General features: G+C 48.4%; 5 protein-coding genes across 5 annotated transcripts; 1 reads left to right on the top strand and 4 right to left on the bottom strand.

Moving 5' to 3' along the window:
* Nucleotides 1–630: 630 nt before the first annotated feature.
* GIQ15_03155 (MrgA) lies at nucleotides 631–2,703 on the bottom strand (the record flags this gene model as incomplete). Its single annotated transcript, XM_033550572.1, has 2 exons — nucleotides 631–2,006; nucleotides 2,088–2,703. The coding sequence occupies 2 exons, from the start codon at nucleotides 2,701–2,703 to the stop codon at nucleotides 631–633; spliced, it is 1,992 nt and encodes a 663-aa protein (XP_033407733.1).
* An 8,867-nt stretch (nucleotides 2,704–11,570) lies between these two features.
* GIQ15_03154 (thiol-disulfide exchange intermediate) lies at nucleotides 11,571–12,815 on the bottom strand (the record flags this gene model as incomplete). The annotated part of the gene is made up of 3 exons (XM_033550571.1): nucleotides 11,571–12,336; nucleotides 12,448–12,592; nucleotides 12,737–12,815. 3 exons carry the CDS (start codon nucleotides 12,813–12,815, stop codon nucleotides 11,571–11,573), a joined length of 990 nt encoding a protein of 329 aa, XP_033407732.1.
* Nucleotides 12,816–13,884: 1,069 nt separating this feature from the next.
* GIQ15_03153 (diphthamide biosynthesis protein 4) lies at nucleotides 13,885–14,514 on the bottom strand (the record flags this gene model as incomplete). Its single annotated transcript, XM_033550570.1, has 1 exon — nucleotides 13,885–14,514. The coding sequence occupies one exon, from the start codon at nucleotides 14,512–14,514 to the stop codon at nucleotides 13,885–13,887; it is 630 nt and encodes a 209-aa protein (XP_033407731.1).
* A 530-nt stretch (nucleotides 14,515–15,044) lies between these two features.
* Nucleotides 15,045–15,875, top strand: GIQ15_03152 (C-8 sterol isomerase; the record flags this gene model as incomplete). The annotated part of the gene is made up of 3 exons (XM_033550569.1): nucleotides 15,045–15,292; nucleotides 15,401–15,669; nucleotides 15,742–15,875. 3 exons carry the CDS (start codon nucleotides 15,045–15,047, stop codon nucleotides 15,873–15,875), a joined length of 651 nt encoding a protein of 216 aa, XP_033407730.1.
* Nucleotides 15,876–16,463: 588 nt separating this feature from the next.
* GIQ15_03151 (cytochrome c peroxidase) lies at nucleotides 16,464–17,761 on the bottom strand (the record flags this gene model as incomplete). The annotated part of the gene is made up of 4 exons (XM_033550568.1): nucleotides 16,464–16,694; nucleotides 16,752–17,107; nucleotides 17,171–17,327; nucleotides 17,393–17,761. 4 exons carry the CDS (start codon nucleotides 17,759–17,761, stop codon nucleotides 16,464–16,466), a joined length of 1,113 nt encoding a protein of 370 aa, XP_033407729.1.
* Between the last annotated feature and the right edge of the window lie 1,961 nt (nucleotides 17,762–19,722).

Genomic DNA, 19,722 nt, shown 5'->3' with positions numbered 1-19,722 from the left:
GGAGCAAAAACAATGGCCATGAATTAAAAAAAAATGAATGAAACAGGCGATTACAATAATATTATCACACAAGTACAAAGCTATGCATAAGAAGCGGAAGGTAGGAGTTTGAGAGTGGTGAGAGGAGGGAATGATAATATGCTAGAACCAGCAAGCATTTGCGAACATAAGGTAATGGTTGGGTAAACTGTGTCCAAGACACCGTAGAATGCAGATGATTCCACGTATGGTTAACGGTTGTTCGAGTGTGAGAAGGTATTAAAAAGGTTGTAAGTAGTCAAGAAGGGTAGAAGCAATGCAAAGTATCTAAAAGAATTAAGAGGAAAGGCCCGTGCAATGTACGCAGCGTTCCTAAATGCGACGAGATGCAACCATGGTTGAATGAGATGATTGTCTGTCGAAAAAAATAGCCCAAAGCGATCCTTTGGGGAAGAAGTGCACCTTCTAAGAACGCCAGTCCCGAAACACCATCCCCTTTATGAGTTGTACGCCAGATATATGAGTGAGAAGTTTATTGAATGCCCATGGATTTATATATGTCCGATGTCTTTTGCGACTCGGAAGGAATAACTTTGTTGTAAAAGAAAATCATTATCCATTAACGCGAAGTGCGAGAGCTAAGCGAGTTTTTTACTCAGATGCTTCACGCTTGCGTTTCTTGAGTGGGCGTTTTCGGTTTGTGAATGGCGTAGGGGATTGGGTTTCGCGGGCGGAGAGGCCGCTATCTGACGATTCACTGGTCGTCGACTTGTTGGCAGCAGCCTGGGCAACCTCATAGAGAACGGCACCTAAGGCACCAGCGTCCTGGTCATCGAACGGAGATGATTCAGGGTGGTGATCTGACATTGTCATGGGCATACCAGAGCCGCCGTGGGTACGGGTGTGCTGGGCTAGGTTGTCACTGCGAGAGAATTTCTTTCCACAATCCTGGCACTCAAATGGCTTGTCTTCGGTGTGGAGGGAGCGGTAGTGGCGTTTGAGGTGTTCCTGGCGACGGAAGCGGCGAGAGCAAAGAGTGCAGACAAATGTCTTGGAGGGGTCCTCGGTCAAGGACTGCTTGCGGCCACGACGACCAACGGGAAGCATGGGAGTAGGAGCGGGAGTCTCCGAAGAGGCGGTGCTCTGTGGGTTGGTCTCTGAGCTTTCATGGCTTGGTGCACCAGACTGCTGTTGAGCCTGTGTGGAAGAAGAGTCAGTGTGGGCGGTGCGGCCGTTAACGTTGTTCTGGGCAGCTTGTATTATGGAGCCCAGGTTATCAGCGTCACTGTCTTCGGGAGTGGAGGGCAGTTGCTTGTTAACACGTCTGCCGGTAGCAGAAACTCGCTTCTTCGTCCTCATATCTCCAGCAACCATGCACTGGTCAAGGGTGTCGAACTCTGGAAGTGGAATGCAAGAACGGGCGAACAGGTCACCGTCTTCCAGATCTTCCAAGCTCTGTTCACTTATGAGGTCGTCTTCATGAGAGTTGCTGTTGCTAGTGATGCGTCGGCGTTTGTCACCCAAGAAAAAGGCGTTCTCGGTGGGGGTGAAATTGACTATGCCGTTGACGAATTCGTCTTCAGAGTCGAGATCTGAGATGGCGTCGAAGGTAGATAGGCTTTCAAGCGTGTCATCCGTGTGGTCGAGGCCAGGAACGGTGAGGCTATGTTCTAGTTTACAGTTCAACGAAGAGGTGCCGAGCAAGCCGTCAAACCGAGACCTTTCCTCGTCAACGGTCGAGAGCGGCGGGAGCGGCGGGAAGTCGGGAACGGGCAGCGAGAGAACTGGGCATTCGACAGTGAGCTGCCGTGGGTCACAGAAGTCGGTGCTGGAGGGCTGCGAGGAGAACGAAGGCGTGGGCGTCTCGTGTAGAAGGGAAGAAGTGAGGATGGGAGAACGAGAAGGTGAGCGCGAGGATGATGAGGTAAGCGAAGACCCGCCCTCGGTGCCGCTATTAGCACTTTGGTGGCTGGTCTCGGCGGGCTGTAAACTGGCGTTGGATTGTACCGAAAAGGGACGGACGTACACTTTTGCCAAGCGTTAGTATACATCAGACGAAAACACACTCCCCATCAAACACAAGGAGCGATAAGGAGGGATTAACTTACGAGGCGTCATCTCGGGCGAGGCAGAGCGATTCCAGTGAGAGTCGGACAGGAGTTCGAGTTCCACGTCCGTCTCACAGCCTTCCTTGACACCCTCGATGCCTTCCAAACGGAAAGTCTCGCCGCCAACTGGGGTGTGCAACATACCACAACTTGATGGAGGGCTGCTGATGCTGCTGCCGGAAGTTGACAATGGAGGCGTTGATGGGAATCCGTTCGCGTCAGCCCAGCCACAGTTAGTGTCCAGGGACAAGAGTCCAGGTGAGCCGTGCAGGAAAACGCTAGGCTTAATGTGCATTGGCTGTGGAGATGGAGATGGGCTGTTTGTCGTGGTGGGCGTCGATAGGTAGCCCTTTGCGCTGAGTGGTCGGAATTGCGCACCGTTCTGCTGTTCGGATGGGTGTAGGTGTAGTTGTGGCTGCATGTGGTGGTGCTGAGCGTACTGCTGTGGGATCTGGGGTTGGACCATCATCATCTGGTTCTGGGCGTGCTGGTACTCGTTTGGGTGAGGAGTGAAGAATGCGTGCTGGCCATGACGCGACTCAGGCTCAGGGTTGTAGTAGTAGAACGAAGGCTGAACTGTTCCGGCTGCCTGTTGGGCAACACAGGATGGGTCCATTGCGAAGGAGTTGACAAAATAATCTGCCAATCCGTTCAAATATCAGCTACCTGCAAGGGATTCCCAAAGCAACTCTTCAGATCATAAACTGCTGCTTCCTTTTTGTTCAACCACGTACCAATTAAAGATATATATGGTCAATCGAAGGAAGAAGAAAAAGGTATTAGAACACTGTTGTATAGTCCTCCCTTGACGAGATAAGTCCGGATAGCGTGCGTATCAAAGGAATGTATAGAATTCGAGATTCGATAAGGAGTGACAGGATGTGCACTTGGGAGGATGCGATTATTATTCAGAAGCAGAGGCACAAATGCTGCTTTCGTCGGGTTTCAGTAGTAGTAGTCGAGGGCCGTTTGTCCACCACACATAACAAAGCACTGGTATATCTTCTAGGCTGTAACGAACGGCTTGCTGGATTCGAAGGTATTCCTCGGTGATAGAAGAGAGACACCAACGTCTGGAGGGGGAGGGGAGTAAATAAGAATTAAGGAATGACTGAGGAAGCCTGTGTTGGGAAAAGAGGCAGGCGAACAGCGTAAAGTAATATAAAACAAACGAAGCAAAGAAAATATTAAAAAAAGAATATGGATAAGATGATATAAGTAAAGGCAGTGACGGGCAAGGCGAAGAAGAGGAAAAAAGAATTAGTGAACTAAAAGTGAGTGACTGGGCGAAAGTTTTTGTCCAAATCAGAGGGTGGAAACGAACGACGGGGAGGGAAGAACTGGTAAATTAACGCAGAATGGAGGTGTGGCTCAGAAAAAGAAAGGAAAGGGCAAAGACTGTATGGGAGTGGGAGAGGTGAGAAAAGGGAAAGGGTAAGATGAGAAGAAAAAAAGAAAGCATGGGAAGAGGAAGAGAGAGGCAGAAGAAGAGAGTGTGTGGTGTGTCAATCACTCTCTCTTTCCAGGGTAGGTTGCCAATCCGGCGAGTAGCATGAACCGTTAAGACACGCTGGCGGCCACCCAGTGAGCGGTCGAGCGGACGCGGGCGAGGTCCAGTGGCCCAGTGGGCTTGCTAGCCCAGACGACGCTACGACGGCCCAGTAACCATGCCGATTGTAATTGCACAATAATGGATATGCTTGCCTTGGGGTGGATGTAACTAACAAACCTCGTTAGTTGGTCTGGGGCCGCTGGTCGGAGGATGGCGCAGCCTGGGACTCCACCGGAAGACAACGCTAGGAAGGCTAACCATCGCACTGCTGATCCCAGGCGACTCCAGCACTGCTCCCAGCACACGCCTGCGGTCCTCCCTTGGTCCCTCCTTGGGCGTGGCCCTGGCCTGCGTGCCCTGCTGGCATCGCCGGTGGGTTGCAGCGGTCAACGAGGCACACCATGTCCCTCGACCCCCCCAGCAGCCAGTGAGCCAACGAGATTGCCTGGCAGGGGCTGTGGCCCTTCCTGGCCAACCCTGTGCTCCGAGTGCAAGGGAGAAGAAAAAAAAGAACAGGAACGGGACATACGTAATATCATGCATCTGGCGCGGTACATATTAAGCATTAATTATTTTTCCTGCGTATGCTGTGTATGTATAATGCATTATCTTGTACGGAGTACATGGGAAAAAAACGTACGGAGGTACGGAGTTGTCCATACGCGTTGGCTGGTGGCAGTCAAGAGGGTTGAGGGTGTGCTCGGCCATTAACCTTCAGGAACGCCAGATTGGCGCTGCTATTGGATCGCCGCTGACCGAGCGAGCAGCCAGCATCCGTGAAATCGTGATGGTGATAGTGATGGCGGTGTGTGTGGGCCGGCGAACCCAGCACTGGGGGTTAAAGCCCATCGACGCCGGGCGACGATGACAGGACGCAGGACGGAGGACGCCATCTCATTCCTGCAGCCAGATTGGGCGATGAGTTGTGAAGGAGCCGATGCGCTCTCCATCCCCATTTCAGCACGCCCGTGTGAAATCAACCTTTTGCTATAATTCCATATAAGTATCTGGTACCGGGGTCCACCGGCCTAAAGCCACTTTGTGGACATGAAACTCGACGGGAAAAATGCGGAGGTTAGAGTCGAGCGCCAGGATGCTCACTGCGGCAGATGCGATTCGTGGACTCTCGGTCGTCCGTTTCTTACATGTCTGCTTCGTCTCTGCGTCTTGCTGGCACGGGCAGAGACAGAGCACACGCGCTCAACCCTCAAAAAGTGACCACTCCAAACGCTAGCATCTAAGACTTTTTTAGAACAAAAGCCCATTCATGTCAACCCGTTCCGGCGGGAGAGACTTGCGTGCTGTCAGATGGAGTATACGGCGAGAGTGTGCCTTGTGTTTGGTCGAGCTGTCCAACTAGAGCCATTCATGCTGCCATGCGATCTCGATGGCAATATTACAGAAGCGCCGTTGAAGGAAAAGCCGCCCGAAAAGCAATCTCAATTCCTGCGCTGTCTCTTGACTGTCGTTTAAGGGACGATTTCTGTTTGGCGTACATCGAATTTTTGTTTTTTTTTCCCTTTCCGTGTGCCGCCTCGTCGGTGATGACGGCCCACTGCTTCACTAAAAAAAGAACGAGTAAGGTATGAATGATTGCCCACGAAGGATCCATATTTGCACAGTTTCTTGTGCCGTATACTTTCTGACACAGCTTGCAGAGAAAAAATCGAAAGACAAAAAAAAGAAAAGATAAGAAAGATTTCATAAGTATCAGAAACCTATTTTTTTGTCATCTTCCCTTCAACGGTAGAATATGAACATCAAAACTCTGTTGAAAAAGCAACGTCTGGTCGATGAACACTCCATGAGGTTAAACGAACCGTTCTGAGCTCTGCAATGGAAAAGCTTCTTCGCTTCCCCAATTGGCGTTCACCTGTAATTGACTTGATTCACTTACCCGTTATGTTTAACCATATCAATCGAATTATCTTTTCTGGATGATCGTCGAGCAAGAGAGCAGCAAGAACCAGGGCACCTCTCCGAGTCGAATTGACAAACAAGGTACTCCCTTACTAGGCCAAAACTCAGGAAGAAGCGAGGGGCTCCCGATCACCCATCTGTCGGGTACCAGCCGCAGTGTCAAAGCATGCATCATGCCTTCTTTGTTTGCCCCGGCGCGCTGTCATAACTAGCCGTGATAGCTGTGATAGCACCACTATTAGTTAGTAGCCGTGCATCAAATCCTTGATGAGTTGACACTATTGTTATCTTGTGCTGCAATGACCTAAACTCTATCCTCCAAATGGGCCGGGGAAGCAGATACGCTCGCTCCGTCCACAATTTGTGTCCAGACTGATTAGATGCTTTGTTCGACCTCCCACCTCTATCCCAAGGTAACCCCCGGTTTCGTTGCGTCGAATCTGCTCTTAGACGCAGCAACTACCGGCGTCTGCTCATGCATTGACCTTCGATAGTCATTTTGCTGTTTTCATCCAGAGGCCCGTACTCTAACTGGTGGATTCCCCTGCAGCTATGCGAATGGCAGTACCACACAGCAAGCACGCAGACGTGCACATATTTCACGATGCAGAATGTGATGTGACTGTGCGTGCCTTGCGTATTGCTCCGATTTGTGCGATATCTCCTCTATCTGCATGCACGTATCCAACCGACGGACGGTGATAACAACATGAAATCTCTGATAGTCACCGCCCGGAAAGCTGCTGCTGCACGTACCTTTCGAGGCAAGCTTTCTCGCGTAGATAAAAGACCCCGTCGGAGTAACGCCGATCGTGTTTCGATTTGTGTTTTTTTTTTTTTGGCTTGTATCTTCAACGGATCCAGCTAGGTCCGTGAGACACGACCGATTGTTCATCCAACCTTCTTTGGCCGCCTCGTTTCCCTGGGCCGAACCGTTGACGTTTGCCCGATGATGAGGTCGCCTCTCTGGAAGTCTTCCGACTCTGCCCATCGTTCTCGGCTGGTGGAAGTGCTTCCCCCTCCAGGCACAGGCGGCGGGGGATCAGGAACAGGAACAGTCCAGCAAACCTTCCAAGATACTTTCAACCCCAGTGTTACAGGCGAAAATAGAACCCCCACACAGACACTCTATCTAATCTCGTTCGTGATAGCGCAAGCCGGAAGCTTGGTATAACGCGCAACGCTCGTGAATCGAGTCACGAAAACGAGAGTCGCGGCAGTTGAGGCAACGGCTGTACGGAACACACAACGACATCTCACCTCTCTATCTCACCATCTCAAGTGCCACGGGTCAAGAGAATGCCGAACGAGTAGCCGCTTCGTGCCTTGCAGCTTCATGCGCCGTTGTTTTGCGCATGGAGTACAGGTTCAATTCAGAGGAGGTAGTCATAAACCTGAACTACCGACTACAGACTGGGGATGGTTATACGGCTTATGTAACCTGCCCTGCCTGGACGTTGCATCACCATCACAAAAGAATTGGACCAAGATATCACGATCTGCTGTGACACCTCGATGAGCCCGGTACCCATTGACTCCGCCGACGAGATGGCGACAGATCGGTAGATCGAGACAAATGCGTTACGATATTCGATCACTAGAGGACAGCACAGTCTCCACCGGCGGAGTATAGGTCGATCTCAACATGGCGGCAAATCCTCATGGCAAATTATGGATGGCATCCCACGGCATTACTTATGGCAACGAAAGAAGCATGTGAAGGACAGGCTTGCAGGGTGCGAAGAGGTTTACGAGCCTCTAAGATCCGGGGTAAAAGTAAAATATCTGGCCAGTCTGTTCCTCTTCGCCGGCTTATTTTGACCACCAGATCTTAGGTGTTGATCGAATCCTTCTCGCTGTACTCCGTATGGAGTACGGCGAGTGCATAAGCACACTCTCAAGCACACGACCGCTCTGATCCCCGCCAATGAATCGCCTTGGAGGCGTTGGACAATATTACGAAATCAATATAGGCACATTATGGCCTGGATCCAGAGAAAATTAGCGTCCACAATCCTAGTGCCGCTAATCATGGAAGTGGAAATAGAACGACCAGAAGGAAACCTTGCTACCGCCCCTAGCAAGTCGTAGTAAAGTCTGTTCCTGACCCAGACAATGTGATGTTACTCCACCTGCGCATATCAGCTAACTTCGACTAGTCCCTCGATCCAAGGATATTGTGAAACACGCCAGAAGCCCATCCAGCGTTCTCCAGGGCCGGCCACGGCCAGGATAGTTCGGAGTAACTATGCGCAGGCAGGGAAAGGCAACAACAGGACGTCGAGGAGCAGCGGCAATTGGTCCGTCGTGCATGGAGGGTGTGTGGCTAGGTTGGGAACATAGCCTTACCAGGTTGATATATACGCACAAGTCTTCCGATCTCTGGCGGCAAATAAAATATTTTCGTGCATGGAGTCGCTTTATCGTGCGTATATTTAATTTCCCTAGGAGTCACCATTGGCATCAGCACAGCATTCAAGGCCGCTCCCAAGGCCAGTTCGGAACCAAAGGAAGGGCCGTCGACGCAAACACCTTCCTCCCGGGTAGTCCGTCCTAGTCTGGCCTGACTGGGACAGACAGGCTCTTTCGGAGTTGTAGAAGTCCCTGGCCGGCGAACTGAAACAGTTTCTATAAATGACAATCTACGTAGTATCGTTTCGTCACCTTCACGCACCACATATATTAAAGATCCCATGAACCATACTATCGTCCATCTCCGAACGTCCAAGGGTTTCCTTATCGATTGAAACGACAGAAATTTCTATCCTTGCAAGGTGAATTCCTGCGCTCGTTCTCGTTACTAACAACTTGCTGTGGTGGTCCTCGCTCTGAAACATCTGTGTCGCCTAATCACGCCGTGAACTAAACAAGTGCTGGATTCTAGATTGAACCAGGCCGTTTTTCTCGCCACATAGCGCGTCCACAAGAGGACGACAGAATCAAAAGTCAAGTGCGATGTAAAACATCAGTCTAACACTTAACTAACAGCCGTCCACCGCTAACTAAAGGATTAACTCGCCTCTCTCGCCTGTGTGCGCCTGTGGTCGAACTCAGCGGTGTATGGAGTTAAGTTGGCCGGTATACGGAGTATATATAGGTGCATTTATGCATTACTCTGTGCTTCGAAACAACTTCCGAGCCGGTGACGAGAAGCTACTTTCTGCATAGTGCGATAGTGAGCACGCTGTCAATAGGCCGAGGGGGCTGGCCATAATAGTCCCCCCAATATACGCATGGGCTAGTAATGACCCGACTGCGCTTGGCGGCTGCAGTTTAGAATCTTACACGCAGCACGACTCAGCAGACTTCGTTGAGTTATACGATTCCACCACAGGGAAGGGAGCTGAAGGGTCATGTCTCTCTTTACGGCCCTCCCCCGTATAACAACATGACTTATGAAAGAAACTAAGATGGTGAATTGGACTGGAAGTCGTGAAAATTTCTAGTTCATGCATTGGCCACTGTCGAAAAGGCGCCTACAAATCTGCCGTGCTGTGGATGCACGTCCTAGCAAGAACGCCAGGCGGAAATCTCCGTCCAATAGCAAATTGGGCCACAAAGCGGTTCCTACGCTCTATACGAGCTGTGCCGGGGCCCGTCCCCATCCATCCCCGTGCAACTGGCCTCGCGCCCTTGATGGAATATGAAAGCCCAACTGCTGGCACTTGTCTCGGATGTATTTTTGGGCGAAATTCGTCTCTTGGCCGTTCACGTTACTTGCATCAAGCTATTCGGCTTAACGACATGTGACTGAATAGGAAGACTCCCGCGAGGTCCACCGCGATTAGATCGTCCTAAGGTACGGAGTATAGAGAAGAGGCATGTTCCTTGATCATATCCTTAGTATTCCGGAGTTATCAGGGTTCCGGCAGCAAGGTACATGGGAAGAACACACGAGATGGGCGCACCGGCAAATAAACCTACGGTTCCGGTTACAATTCTCCTTTCAAGTTGCTTATTTTCTACTACAACCAGATAAAAGAAGATACCGAGTTACGACAACTCCATGCATGGCTGAACTCCGACCGCTCTTCCTGTGGCGACCAACGGGGAAGGAATACGAGATAAGCACACAGGCTTCCCGTCGGTTATTCTATTCGGACTTGCGCCTCCACCTACCACCTTTCTCACTCTCCGCGTACAACTCAACCCTAAATCCATCCAAACCACAATCTGCTGGAGTTTATTGCCTCGTCAAGGTTCTTCCTAGTGAATATAGGCGCTAACAGAGCCAGAACCGCAGAATTGCAGAATATCCCCCACAAAGGTCGAGCACACGGTCTCTCCTCGCTATTAGACATTGGACTATTGATTCACGCCAGTGATTTGCATTCAAAAGTATGAAGTCGTCGATCTTGAACATTGTTCTCCATGTTCGTCTTCCTTCATCTGAACTTCGGTAGACCCCACTGATCGCTTATATTTGCGGTTGTACCACATATCGCTGAAACTACTGATTGAGGCAAATATTATTACTCTGCAGAACTGTGAATTTGCCATCGATTTATCATGGAATCGACGCCCTCTGTTTGGTCGATGGTAAAGTTCCGGTTCAACCCATCGGCTATCTTTAGTCTATTTGTCTTCTATGAACCTTCTCGATCTTCTCCATCCTTCTAAAACGAATACATCTGTACTTCCAAAGCAAATAACTTGGTGGAGGCGACAAACTGCCACGCAGATGGTTTGAAGTGACCCCATTCCAACTATGGCATGCATATCAATCGTGCAACATCGATTATCATGAAACATCAAACGCTGGAATCTTTATCGAATACCTTTTGCCTTCTAGAAGCCCTAGCGCTCCTCTAGCATACGAGGTTATTGCCAATATACCCAATATTCATCCTTCGGACAAGGACTCGTATGGAATTTGCCTCCAAAGTGCCACATGGAACGGAAGAACACTCGTGGGCAAGAGAATACACATGGTACTCCGTAGATCAGGCGATCGTACCTTGCCATCGAACTCGACAGCACGTTCTTAAACTAGTAATTCCCTCAAACCGAGGACAGATCGATGGCATCGCATTTATGGACCGTTATCTCATGGAAAAAGGGAGCCATTTTTCATCCTTTCCTGGTGTCCGTAGATATGTCTGCGGAGTCCTCGACATACCTCCGATACCCATCACCCAAGGCCCACGGCAAAAAGTGGAATGATCATCTGTGACGTCACGATATTCCAGTCGCTTATCATTAAAGATCGAATCGATTTATCCCACAGTGAGAAAGGAAGAAAAATAAGGACATCGAGCAATCCCTATCTCGAAAAGTGAAAATGAAACGTGCAAGAAAATATGGCCTCAGAGAAATTTGTCAAATGAGATCATTGGGCTATATAAGCCACTCAGTCTCTTCCTATTATATTTTCTAAGATACCGAGAGTTATCCTCCCGTATACCCCATCATTGGCCATGAAGGAAGAAAAAGAAGAGAGAAACAAGAGCGCGAGTCGAGGAAAAATCTGAACAGTATGTCTTGCTGACTCAGCATTACGCGAGGGCCGGAGAGTTTGCGCTGTTTGCTCGCGACATTCTTGCCTGATACGGACTAGCGCGCCTTCTGCAGACTTCGCAATAAAAAGAATTTTTCTTCGCTTTCTTCTTGCTTTCTTCTCTCTTTCTCTCTCTCGTGCGGCGAACGCAGCATATAATGATTCTATCATTACCCGTGTTACCTATGCGTCAGGAGTTGTCTGTACAGACGGTTTCCTCAATGATGTTATCCATTTAGGTGTCAGCTGCGTCCCAGAGAGATGAATTGCACGTTGATTCGTACTTTATTGGTCGTTCTATAACTATCAACTGGAATGGCCATTTGGTTTGGGATCAAACAATCCTTTTTTATATATACCGTTTTTGCTGTGTATATTTAGCTAGAACGTCTCGAGAATGAAAATTTATATGTGAAAATTACGTATCTGCGTGTCTAAAAATGCTCTCATTGTCAGGTGTTAACGCTACTGGTATATATGAATGGTTGAGCTGGTTTCTGTATAGTAGACTGCTCTACTCCGCGTCGCCAACCTTCTCTAGAGTGCCTTCTCGCTTCTCGCCCTTCTCGCCCATCAGTCTTAATCGGTCTACTCTTATCTTCTCGCCGTCTCCATCGCCATCAACGAAATATACAACCAAGGAAGATACTCGCTGGAACTTGACATAGCGGAGCTCAACCTTTGCTGTGCCAGTCTTTGGGTCCCAGTCCTTGGGCGATATCTCGCAAGTTTGAACTGGAGTTATATCGTCCGCGTCCTCGAAACCGATGATATGTGAGTGGTTCGTGAAGAGTTTTATCGTCTTTGGTCGCATAGGTGCCTCGTCGTCATCACTATAAGGCGGGAGCGAGGTGATATGTAGGGAATGGATCTTGATGGAGGATTGGAAGGGCATGAACACAATCAACTGCTCGTCCGTGTCACTCTCAACCCAGTCTGGTTTTATCTCTTCCTTTCCTTTTCCTTTATCCCCAGCTTTGGTTGTTTCGGCTGTCCTTGGTGCTTGAGTATCGAATAGACACTTTCCAAGTCCTGCTTCGTCGTCGCGGTTGAGCATATCTATGCCCTTCACTTCCACTTCATCCGTAATATCCTGGTAACCTCTCGGAACTGGGGCACCTAACCAGGCTGTGCCATCACCCTCCGCTGGGCCAGCGGAAGTATCTTCACCTTTAGAAGCCCGTACACCTAACATAACGATGTTGGTGAGGGCGTCCTTTCCTGCTCCCTTCACTTCCCGCAAAACCTCGCCGTCTTTGAAGATCATGAATGTAGGCATGCTATCCCAAAAAAGAAGTAAATGTTAATCATTGCCTCTTCATCTGCCTTCTCACTCTACTCGGCCATGAGATTATCATGAGCTCGGTATAGGGTATCTGCCAAATACGTACGCCGTGACATTGAAGAGGCCCGCGACCTCTTGCTGGTTGTCGACATTGACCTTCACGAATTTCACCTTTGCACCAGAATGTTGTGCCGAGAGACTCTCGAATACCGGAGCTATCGCTTTACATGGTCCACACCAGTCCGCGTAGACTATTATAGAGTAAACATATTAGTTAGAGAGTAGAATGAAGAAGAGGCGAAGGAAACGCAGCTGCTCGAGATGCTCTTGGACGTGGTGGTGGGGTGGCGAGGGGCAGGCTAAGGGAGCTTCTGTAGTTAAGATGGATGGCTTACAGTCCGCTATTAGGACGGGAGTCGATGAGAGCAGTGTTAGAAACTGCTCTGTAGATGTTATTTCAACTGTTTTCGACATCTTGGGCTTGGTAGTAGTTTGGTTTCGGGAGAAGAGGGTGACTTGTTCTGATTTCCAAGCACATTTGAGGAACGCGCCTGTAAATATTTAACTTCCATCTTTATTAACTAAACAACAACAATTACAAGCAGCCGCCAGTTTGAGCCGCAATTCTACCACCTTTACTGTTGAACAAGTACGTTTACTAACTCATATTAACTGTATTCATGGATTAACTGTAACTAGAATACGAATTTGACATATCATGGTTAATCCCTTCTATTCACTTTATATATATATATATATATATGAAAAACCACATAGAAAGATACATGTATTTTAACTACAACAATCTATGTTTAGTATATGATCTAACAGGATAATCCTAATGTAAATTTAATAGACTAAGTAGCAAGTAGTTACTGGAATGAATTATCAATTGGTAAAATTAATGATATTATTCCATTATTTCTAGTATATAACAGCATTGCCACTTAAACACACACTACACCGTTATAATATTACTTTACACTCTAACCAAAGGGTAAGAGTGAAGGTTGATAACCGAACCGTTGGCATATGTATGTTCGAAATTCCTGGCGTGCCTTATCTTAGTGATTGCTCACACTGTCTCTATATTAATGATCGAAGGGTTGTGCCTATCTGTTAATGAGATATTTAGCCCAAGGCTTAACAGTAGGTATCCCCCAGTAATGGAATAAACCCCATCGCCAGTACCACACTAGAGAGTAACTTAGCTCAAGAATATATGGATCATCGGAATAAATAGGCCTTTGAAAGCCATGTTGGCCCATCTCAAACGGGATATCATGCCTTCACCCGCATGGTATGTAGTCGGGAGTATGACACTTTATAACCAGATGAAGTCGATATTTTCTTCCCATGACTCGTATGCCTGCATCTGGGCCTGATCACCTTTCCAAGTGAGCCCTCCCTAGCAGGAAGTAGTAGGTAAAGCCTGTCGGAGGTGTGCTTCGGGGCGGATTGCGCGCTTTGGATGAAGTAACCCAACTGACGTGCGGATGGCATTCTCTCCATGAATCTTTCGTCCGATATTGACAACCTAGATTCACCCATCCACATCTTCATGGACTGCAAACACCACTTTTGCCCACAAGCTACATCCTCGACATCCAATTATAACCTCTCCCTTCTCGACCTCTTTCTCCAGATCTTCCTCGGTCACCATGAACCCTTTCTCGTCACCACATCGACACCCTTGATACCACGTCTCTGTCGTATTCTGTTCCCCCTCCCCACCCGACTGCGAGATAACGGTTTCCATCGCCATGTCATCAAGGTCAAGAACCTCTAGGCCAGTGCGGAATACTAGATCATCATCCTCATTTCCGCCAGCAGTCGCACTGGGCTTCCGGAACCCTGATAGCAGTAGCAGTTTATCGTACTCTGCTTTTGCTGCGGGGTTGGAGAGGACCTTATAGGCCGTTGTAATTTGGTCAACGGTGCGAAATGCCGCGAGTTTAGGGGTATGTAGATCGCCACTCAAGGTTTGTGGTTTGCCTGCCTTCTCCCCGGGAGACGACGGTGTCGACGAGCCAGATTTATCAGGGTGATATTGGAGTAACGCGCGGTGATATGCGGCTCTGATGTCCTGTTTCCTCAGAGAAACTGGGGGGTGCGGGAGATGAAGGATTTCATAATGCGAAACACCATCAGATCCAGGATCTATAGGGGCCATTCGAGAAGACAAAACTATCTCTCCAGGTGATTTATACCTGGGGCCGTCGACAAGCTTGAGCGAACAAAAGTTATGATTGATATTGAATAATTAAATGTGCCTCCATCGGCTTAGTCAGCTTTTTTTTTGCTGCAAAAGAATACTCAGGAGACTCTGGAGTTTCTATCAAGTATCTAAGGGTAATCTAAAGGACAAAATTAAGAATAGAAGCTTTAGATTCTTAAGATATTTTGACAGTGCAGCTTCTAATGGCATCAAAGTGGCAAGCCGACGCTTTTATCAAGCAGTATTCAACGCAATCTCGCATCAGCCCATGGAATTCAGCTCTTTCCGGGGCCGAAACTAGAGGAACATGCTGATCCCGAGCATCCAGCTCCATTATTTACGCGCTACTTTAAATATTGCTGCTTCCCCAGCATTATTTGAATGTGCATCGTATCCTTCTTTTCATTTTTTTCACTAAAAGACGTCCTGACTATAGCTGTTCGGTTGGTTGTTCATTCGTGCACTATACACCAGGCTCCCCCATAATGCGCGCCGGCACTCTGATCGGGACATTGTCCCTTCTTACGGTTCTCTTTTACTGGTTGGACTCGAATCTCAGTAACTTCTACATCTTCAAGCCTGCAAGGCTTCAGGAGCTGGCGAAGGCGTCGATCAGCCGACACCCAAATAACGTTACTGCGTTAATGGTGGATTTGAACGATGCTCTTCGGGAAGAATATGGCAGCCAGCATGTTGCGCCTTTTACTACTGATACCGATAAGTGGATATGGAGGTATACTTCCCTTACATGTTTCGTTCTCTCTGCCCTAGATTCTCATATTCCCAATAATTATACTTTTGGAATGAGACGAGTACATGATTTAGACTAACTATTTAATAGCAACCACGGAAGTGCAATGGGAGCATTCGTTATCCTCCACGCATCAGTCACAGAATATCTGATCTTCTACGGCACTCCTATCTACTCCAATGGACACTCCGGCCTTCACTTGGCAGATGACTACTTTGTCATTCTCAATGGCACTGAAAAGGCGTATAGGCCAGGACAGCTTGAGGCGACAACATATTACCCTGGAGATGTGAATCATTTGCCGAGAGGGCAGTCGATTCATTATGCCATGGATGGATGGGCTTTGGAGCTGGCGCAAGGTGAGTAAATCCTTTGTTTTCGGGGATGAGCAAAGAGTGAGATGCTAACATGGTCATATTGGTGATTTATAGGCTGGATTCCAAGTATGCTTCCGTTCGGACTGGTGGAGTCGTTTACTAGTAACCTTGACTTTGTCAACCTTTGGAAGACTTGTGCCTTGACTGCAGACCTGATGGCCAAAGAGCTGGTGCTTGGGAAGTTTTGAAAGGGCGGGCTGTACAGGCGCATTGAGACGGGGAAGCAACCTACGCGGGAGGTCTATATTTCTAAGGACGGGTAATATATGTAATATAGGATTTGTCACGGATAGAAAAGACAGTGGTATTTTTATATACGCATACTGGCTTCTCCATATTTTTTTAAGGACCTATTTCATTGTTTCATTAGAGTTGATCCAACAAATAGCAACAGGAGTGGAGATTGGTCCGTCATATACGATGACGTGTATCCTACTAGAGTAAATAGCAGAAGTAATAGTATAAAAAACAAGACGTGTTGAAACTCCTTGTAGGTCATGATATGAGTGAGGGCATTTGAAGAATCCTGAATTGATGAAAGACGCTAAGTTAAATGGATCTAGGCAAATGAATCTAGGTAGTGTGGATATTTAACCGGTACAAGCAAACGAGGTATTTGCGTAAGAAAGGGGAAGTAGATAGAAGTGATACATGAAGGGTGGAGTGGAAGCTGTCGTAACGTTAACTCATACAAAAGAGCCAAAGTCTTCTTCCATTTTCGTTTTAGTCACCTTTTCAGGCTCGTGTTGTTTCAAGGACCTTGCGGGTTGACTAATTTACTCGGAGGTCTTGAAGACGAATCGATCCTCTGGCTTAGACTCGAATGGGACACCAAGTTCAAGGAGCTTGACGAAAACTTCAGAGAACTCCTTGAAGAAAACGTCAGAGTCCTTGGCGTAGCGCTCGACGTGCTTCTTGAATTCACGGTCCTTGACCAGGGCCATGTCGGTGGGAAGCATCATCAGGGTCTTGGTCTTGTTGTCGGTGAGTTGTGCGGGGCCGGACCACTGTGATTTAAGTTAGATCATGTCGGCATATGGAGGGGAAGTGTGACTATAACATACCTTCTTGTTAACCCACTTCTCAGAGAGCAAGAGCTTGAAGAACTCGTTGGTCATGACGGTAGGGCTGAAGTCCCATGGGCCGTCGTAGCCGGATCGATCGGCGTGGGCACGGCCAAGGGCGTGAGCACCAGAGAGAGCAACAATTTCACGGTCATCAAAGCCCATGCGGCCGAAGATGTCTCGAATGTGCTTCTGGTCCTTGGAAGCATCGGGGAGACGACCGTCTGGGGTACAGGCGGCAGCCTCACCGTCCTTGCGGCCGGGTCTCCATGGGATGGTGGGACCTTGCAGCTCCTGGATGGCACAGGCACCAGCAAGAGTCCAGAGATCAGAGTACGAGATCCATGGGAATTTGGCTAGATCGGAATGAAGGAAGTTAGTGATGTTCTTATTATCGTATTATCGGAGTTGAGACTCACCCTTGACAGGCTCCAAGAAGTCACGGGCATGCTTGAGACCAGCGTTGGCTCCGTGGCCAGCTTCGGGGTCGAATCTCATGGTGGCACCGTTGCTTCCTCCGGTCTTGGAGTCTTTGCAGTAGGTACCAGACGCGTGCCAGGCCAAACGGACGAGAACCTATTAAAGAAGTTTTATGTCAGTTACCGTTTTGTCTTTAATGCTGGATAAGCGGTAATTCTTACAGGTCCGTAGCTGCCATCGTCATAGTCATCCTTCTCTACGAGAAGATGCGCAATCTCATCGTACACCTTCTGGTAGTCTTCCTTGGTTGGGACGAAAGGCTTCTGAGCAGCAGCGAAGCTCTCGTTGTTCATGTAGTAGTAGGTACCACCAGCGGCGAGGACGACAGCTCCGAGAGCCCAGTACATTCCAGACGAAGACTTTTGAGGCTCGGCAGCGGAGGAGTAACCTCTTCGCGAAGAAGCTCTGTAGGTCTGTGCAGGAAGGGCGAATCGGGCAGCATTGCGGGTTGCCGAGGATCTGACGGAGGAGGTAACGGGCGTAGCGCCGCGAGCAAAAGCTCTGGAGAGGTTACGGGCGACAGAAGCCATTGTTTAAGACAGCCTAAGCGAGTGGCAGTTGACTGGTGTGCGAAGCGAACGATGGTGCTAGGGGACAGCAAGGTGAGGGAGGATAAAGGAGAGGCGGAGGAGGAGGAGGAGGAGGAGGAGAAAGTAGAAGAGGAAGAAGAGGAAGAAAGTGCCAGAGCTGCTTTGGGCCGAGCTTAGTCATCCTCCTGCCGAGTGGTCATGCAGAGTGACGCTCGTTTTGATTGGTCAGGGGCAAGACCCACTCGTGACAACCAATAAGAAGGCAGTATTTACATAGCAACAGATCACGTGAGAAGGCGGATATTTGTAATCAGGGACAGGCACAGTATATATAAAGAGAAAAATAAAAAAATAAAAAAAGATAATATAAGTACTAGATCGAGATCAAAAGCAAGAGCTTTCTCCTATAGAGGGCTAGCTCTTTATAGTGGCTAAAGCGATGGTTGATACTAGGCTCGATATCAGCCAGGTGGGTGCTGGATCTTCCCCGCGCAGTTGGCATGCGAAATCATACATTAGTTTGGGCAAAACGGCAGTTCCAGAGAGATCAGGGTACGTGGCTATAAAGCTCTCACAGGTCTTCCGAGCTTGCTCAGATGCCGTATTGGTTATCACTACCGCTGCTGTGAGGTTGATGTACCCCGATTTGTACTTTGACTAGATACCATGAACCTTTATTATGGTTTCCTGCAAACCCTCGAATAAACAAAAGGCCGCAAGAATATTATTCTCTAGGAAAAACGCCCCTGGAATGATATCTCGCTGGGTCTGTGAGCTGTTGGTGTCGGAGATATCTTCGGGTTCTTGCTCTGCAATCTTCCTGCCAGGACTATAGCTGGCGTGGGAATACTCAAGAGACATCTTTGAGGGTATGTGTAGTAATGTGGTCCTTGTTGTAATAAGGCTGCTGGCCTGATCATGGAGGTGGTGATTAGTACTAGGTATAACAAATGTAGTACCGTAGTATAACTCCGTCTGATACTGGGTGATGAGTGTCTTTTCCGTCGGTTGTCCTGGCATCTTTGACCCTTCCCAGCCATGTAACTGTAGCCCAAAGAGAAAGTTCGTAGCCCAACGCTATTATGTGGATCTGGCGGGCCGTTGAGTGCATAATGTGTGGGACTGATGCAAGCTTTCTGCTTTCCATCGGAATATTTTCCTTTTCCCAGCATTTCATATCTCATATCTCCATCATTTCAGCATGTCTCACTACATGAAAACATAGTATGACTCTCAACATCTTTCGCCATGCAGTTTTCAATATTGATGCACTCTGACAGCTTGCAAGCTCCTTGCGTTTTGGGAAGTGCTGCTCTTGTGATGTTACTCAAGTACCAGTAGGCGGCAGCTTGTACTGGGCGGTGATGGAGTAGAATGGGTATTTCGATCTCCACGGTATGATGGCACAATCCGGTCTCCAGAGACGATCCAAAAATTAGTAGCGAGCGAGGCGGCTACGTTAAAATATATCAATTCACATTCAGCCATACCTGTCCCAGAAGTGTACGCGTATAGGTATGATTGAATATGGAGGGAGGCTGTCCTGGTATCCCGCTAATCGCCAAAAAGTTGCTCGAAAAACAATAGTATTAGAGCTCCCTATATTTTAATGAGCAAAGCCAGGGGTTTCCCCCTCAGCGCAAAGTGGAAGCCACAGGGATCACAAAAACCGGCTTTATCGTTAAAAGAAAAGACTAAGGTATTATCTCAACTGGGCACCATAACGTGGCAGCTTTCACAACTCCAGTTCGAACAGATCGGCTCACTTTTTGAGGAAGACGATGGTCATTTTCAGGTGGGGAGCTGTTTATCACGGGGACTGGTGGACTTTGACAGAGGTAGCTTGGATGAATTACCCCGAGGCCCATTCTCCTGTGAGAAGGAATACGTTGATGCGCTGGTATTAGGATTTGTGCAGCATGCCGAGTGTCTCTAACTTCATCACCACTGCTTTTTTGGCG

Source organism: Arthroderma uncinatum (genome assembly GCF_011692745.1).
Source record: "Arthroderma uncinatum strain CBS 119779 chromosome Unknown scaffold2, whole genome shotgun sequence".
NCBI classification, from domain to species: Eukaryota; Fungi; Ascomycota; class Eurotiomycetes; order Onygenales; family Arthrodermataceae; genus Arthroderma; species Arthroderma uncinatum.
This window is presented reverse-complemented; position numbering and strand designations above follow the sequence as displayed.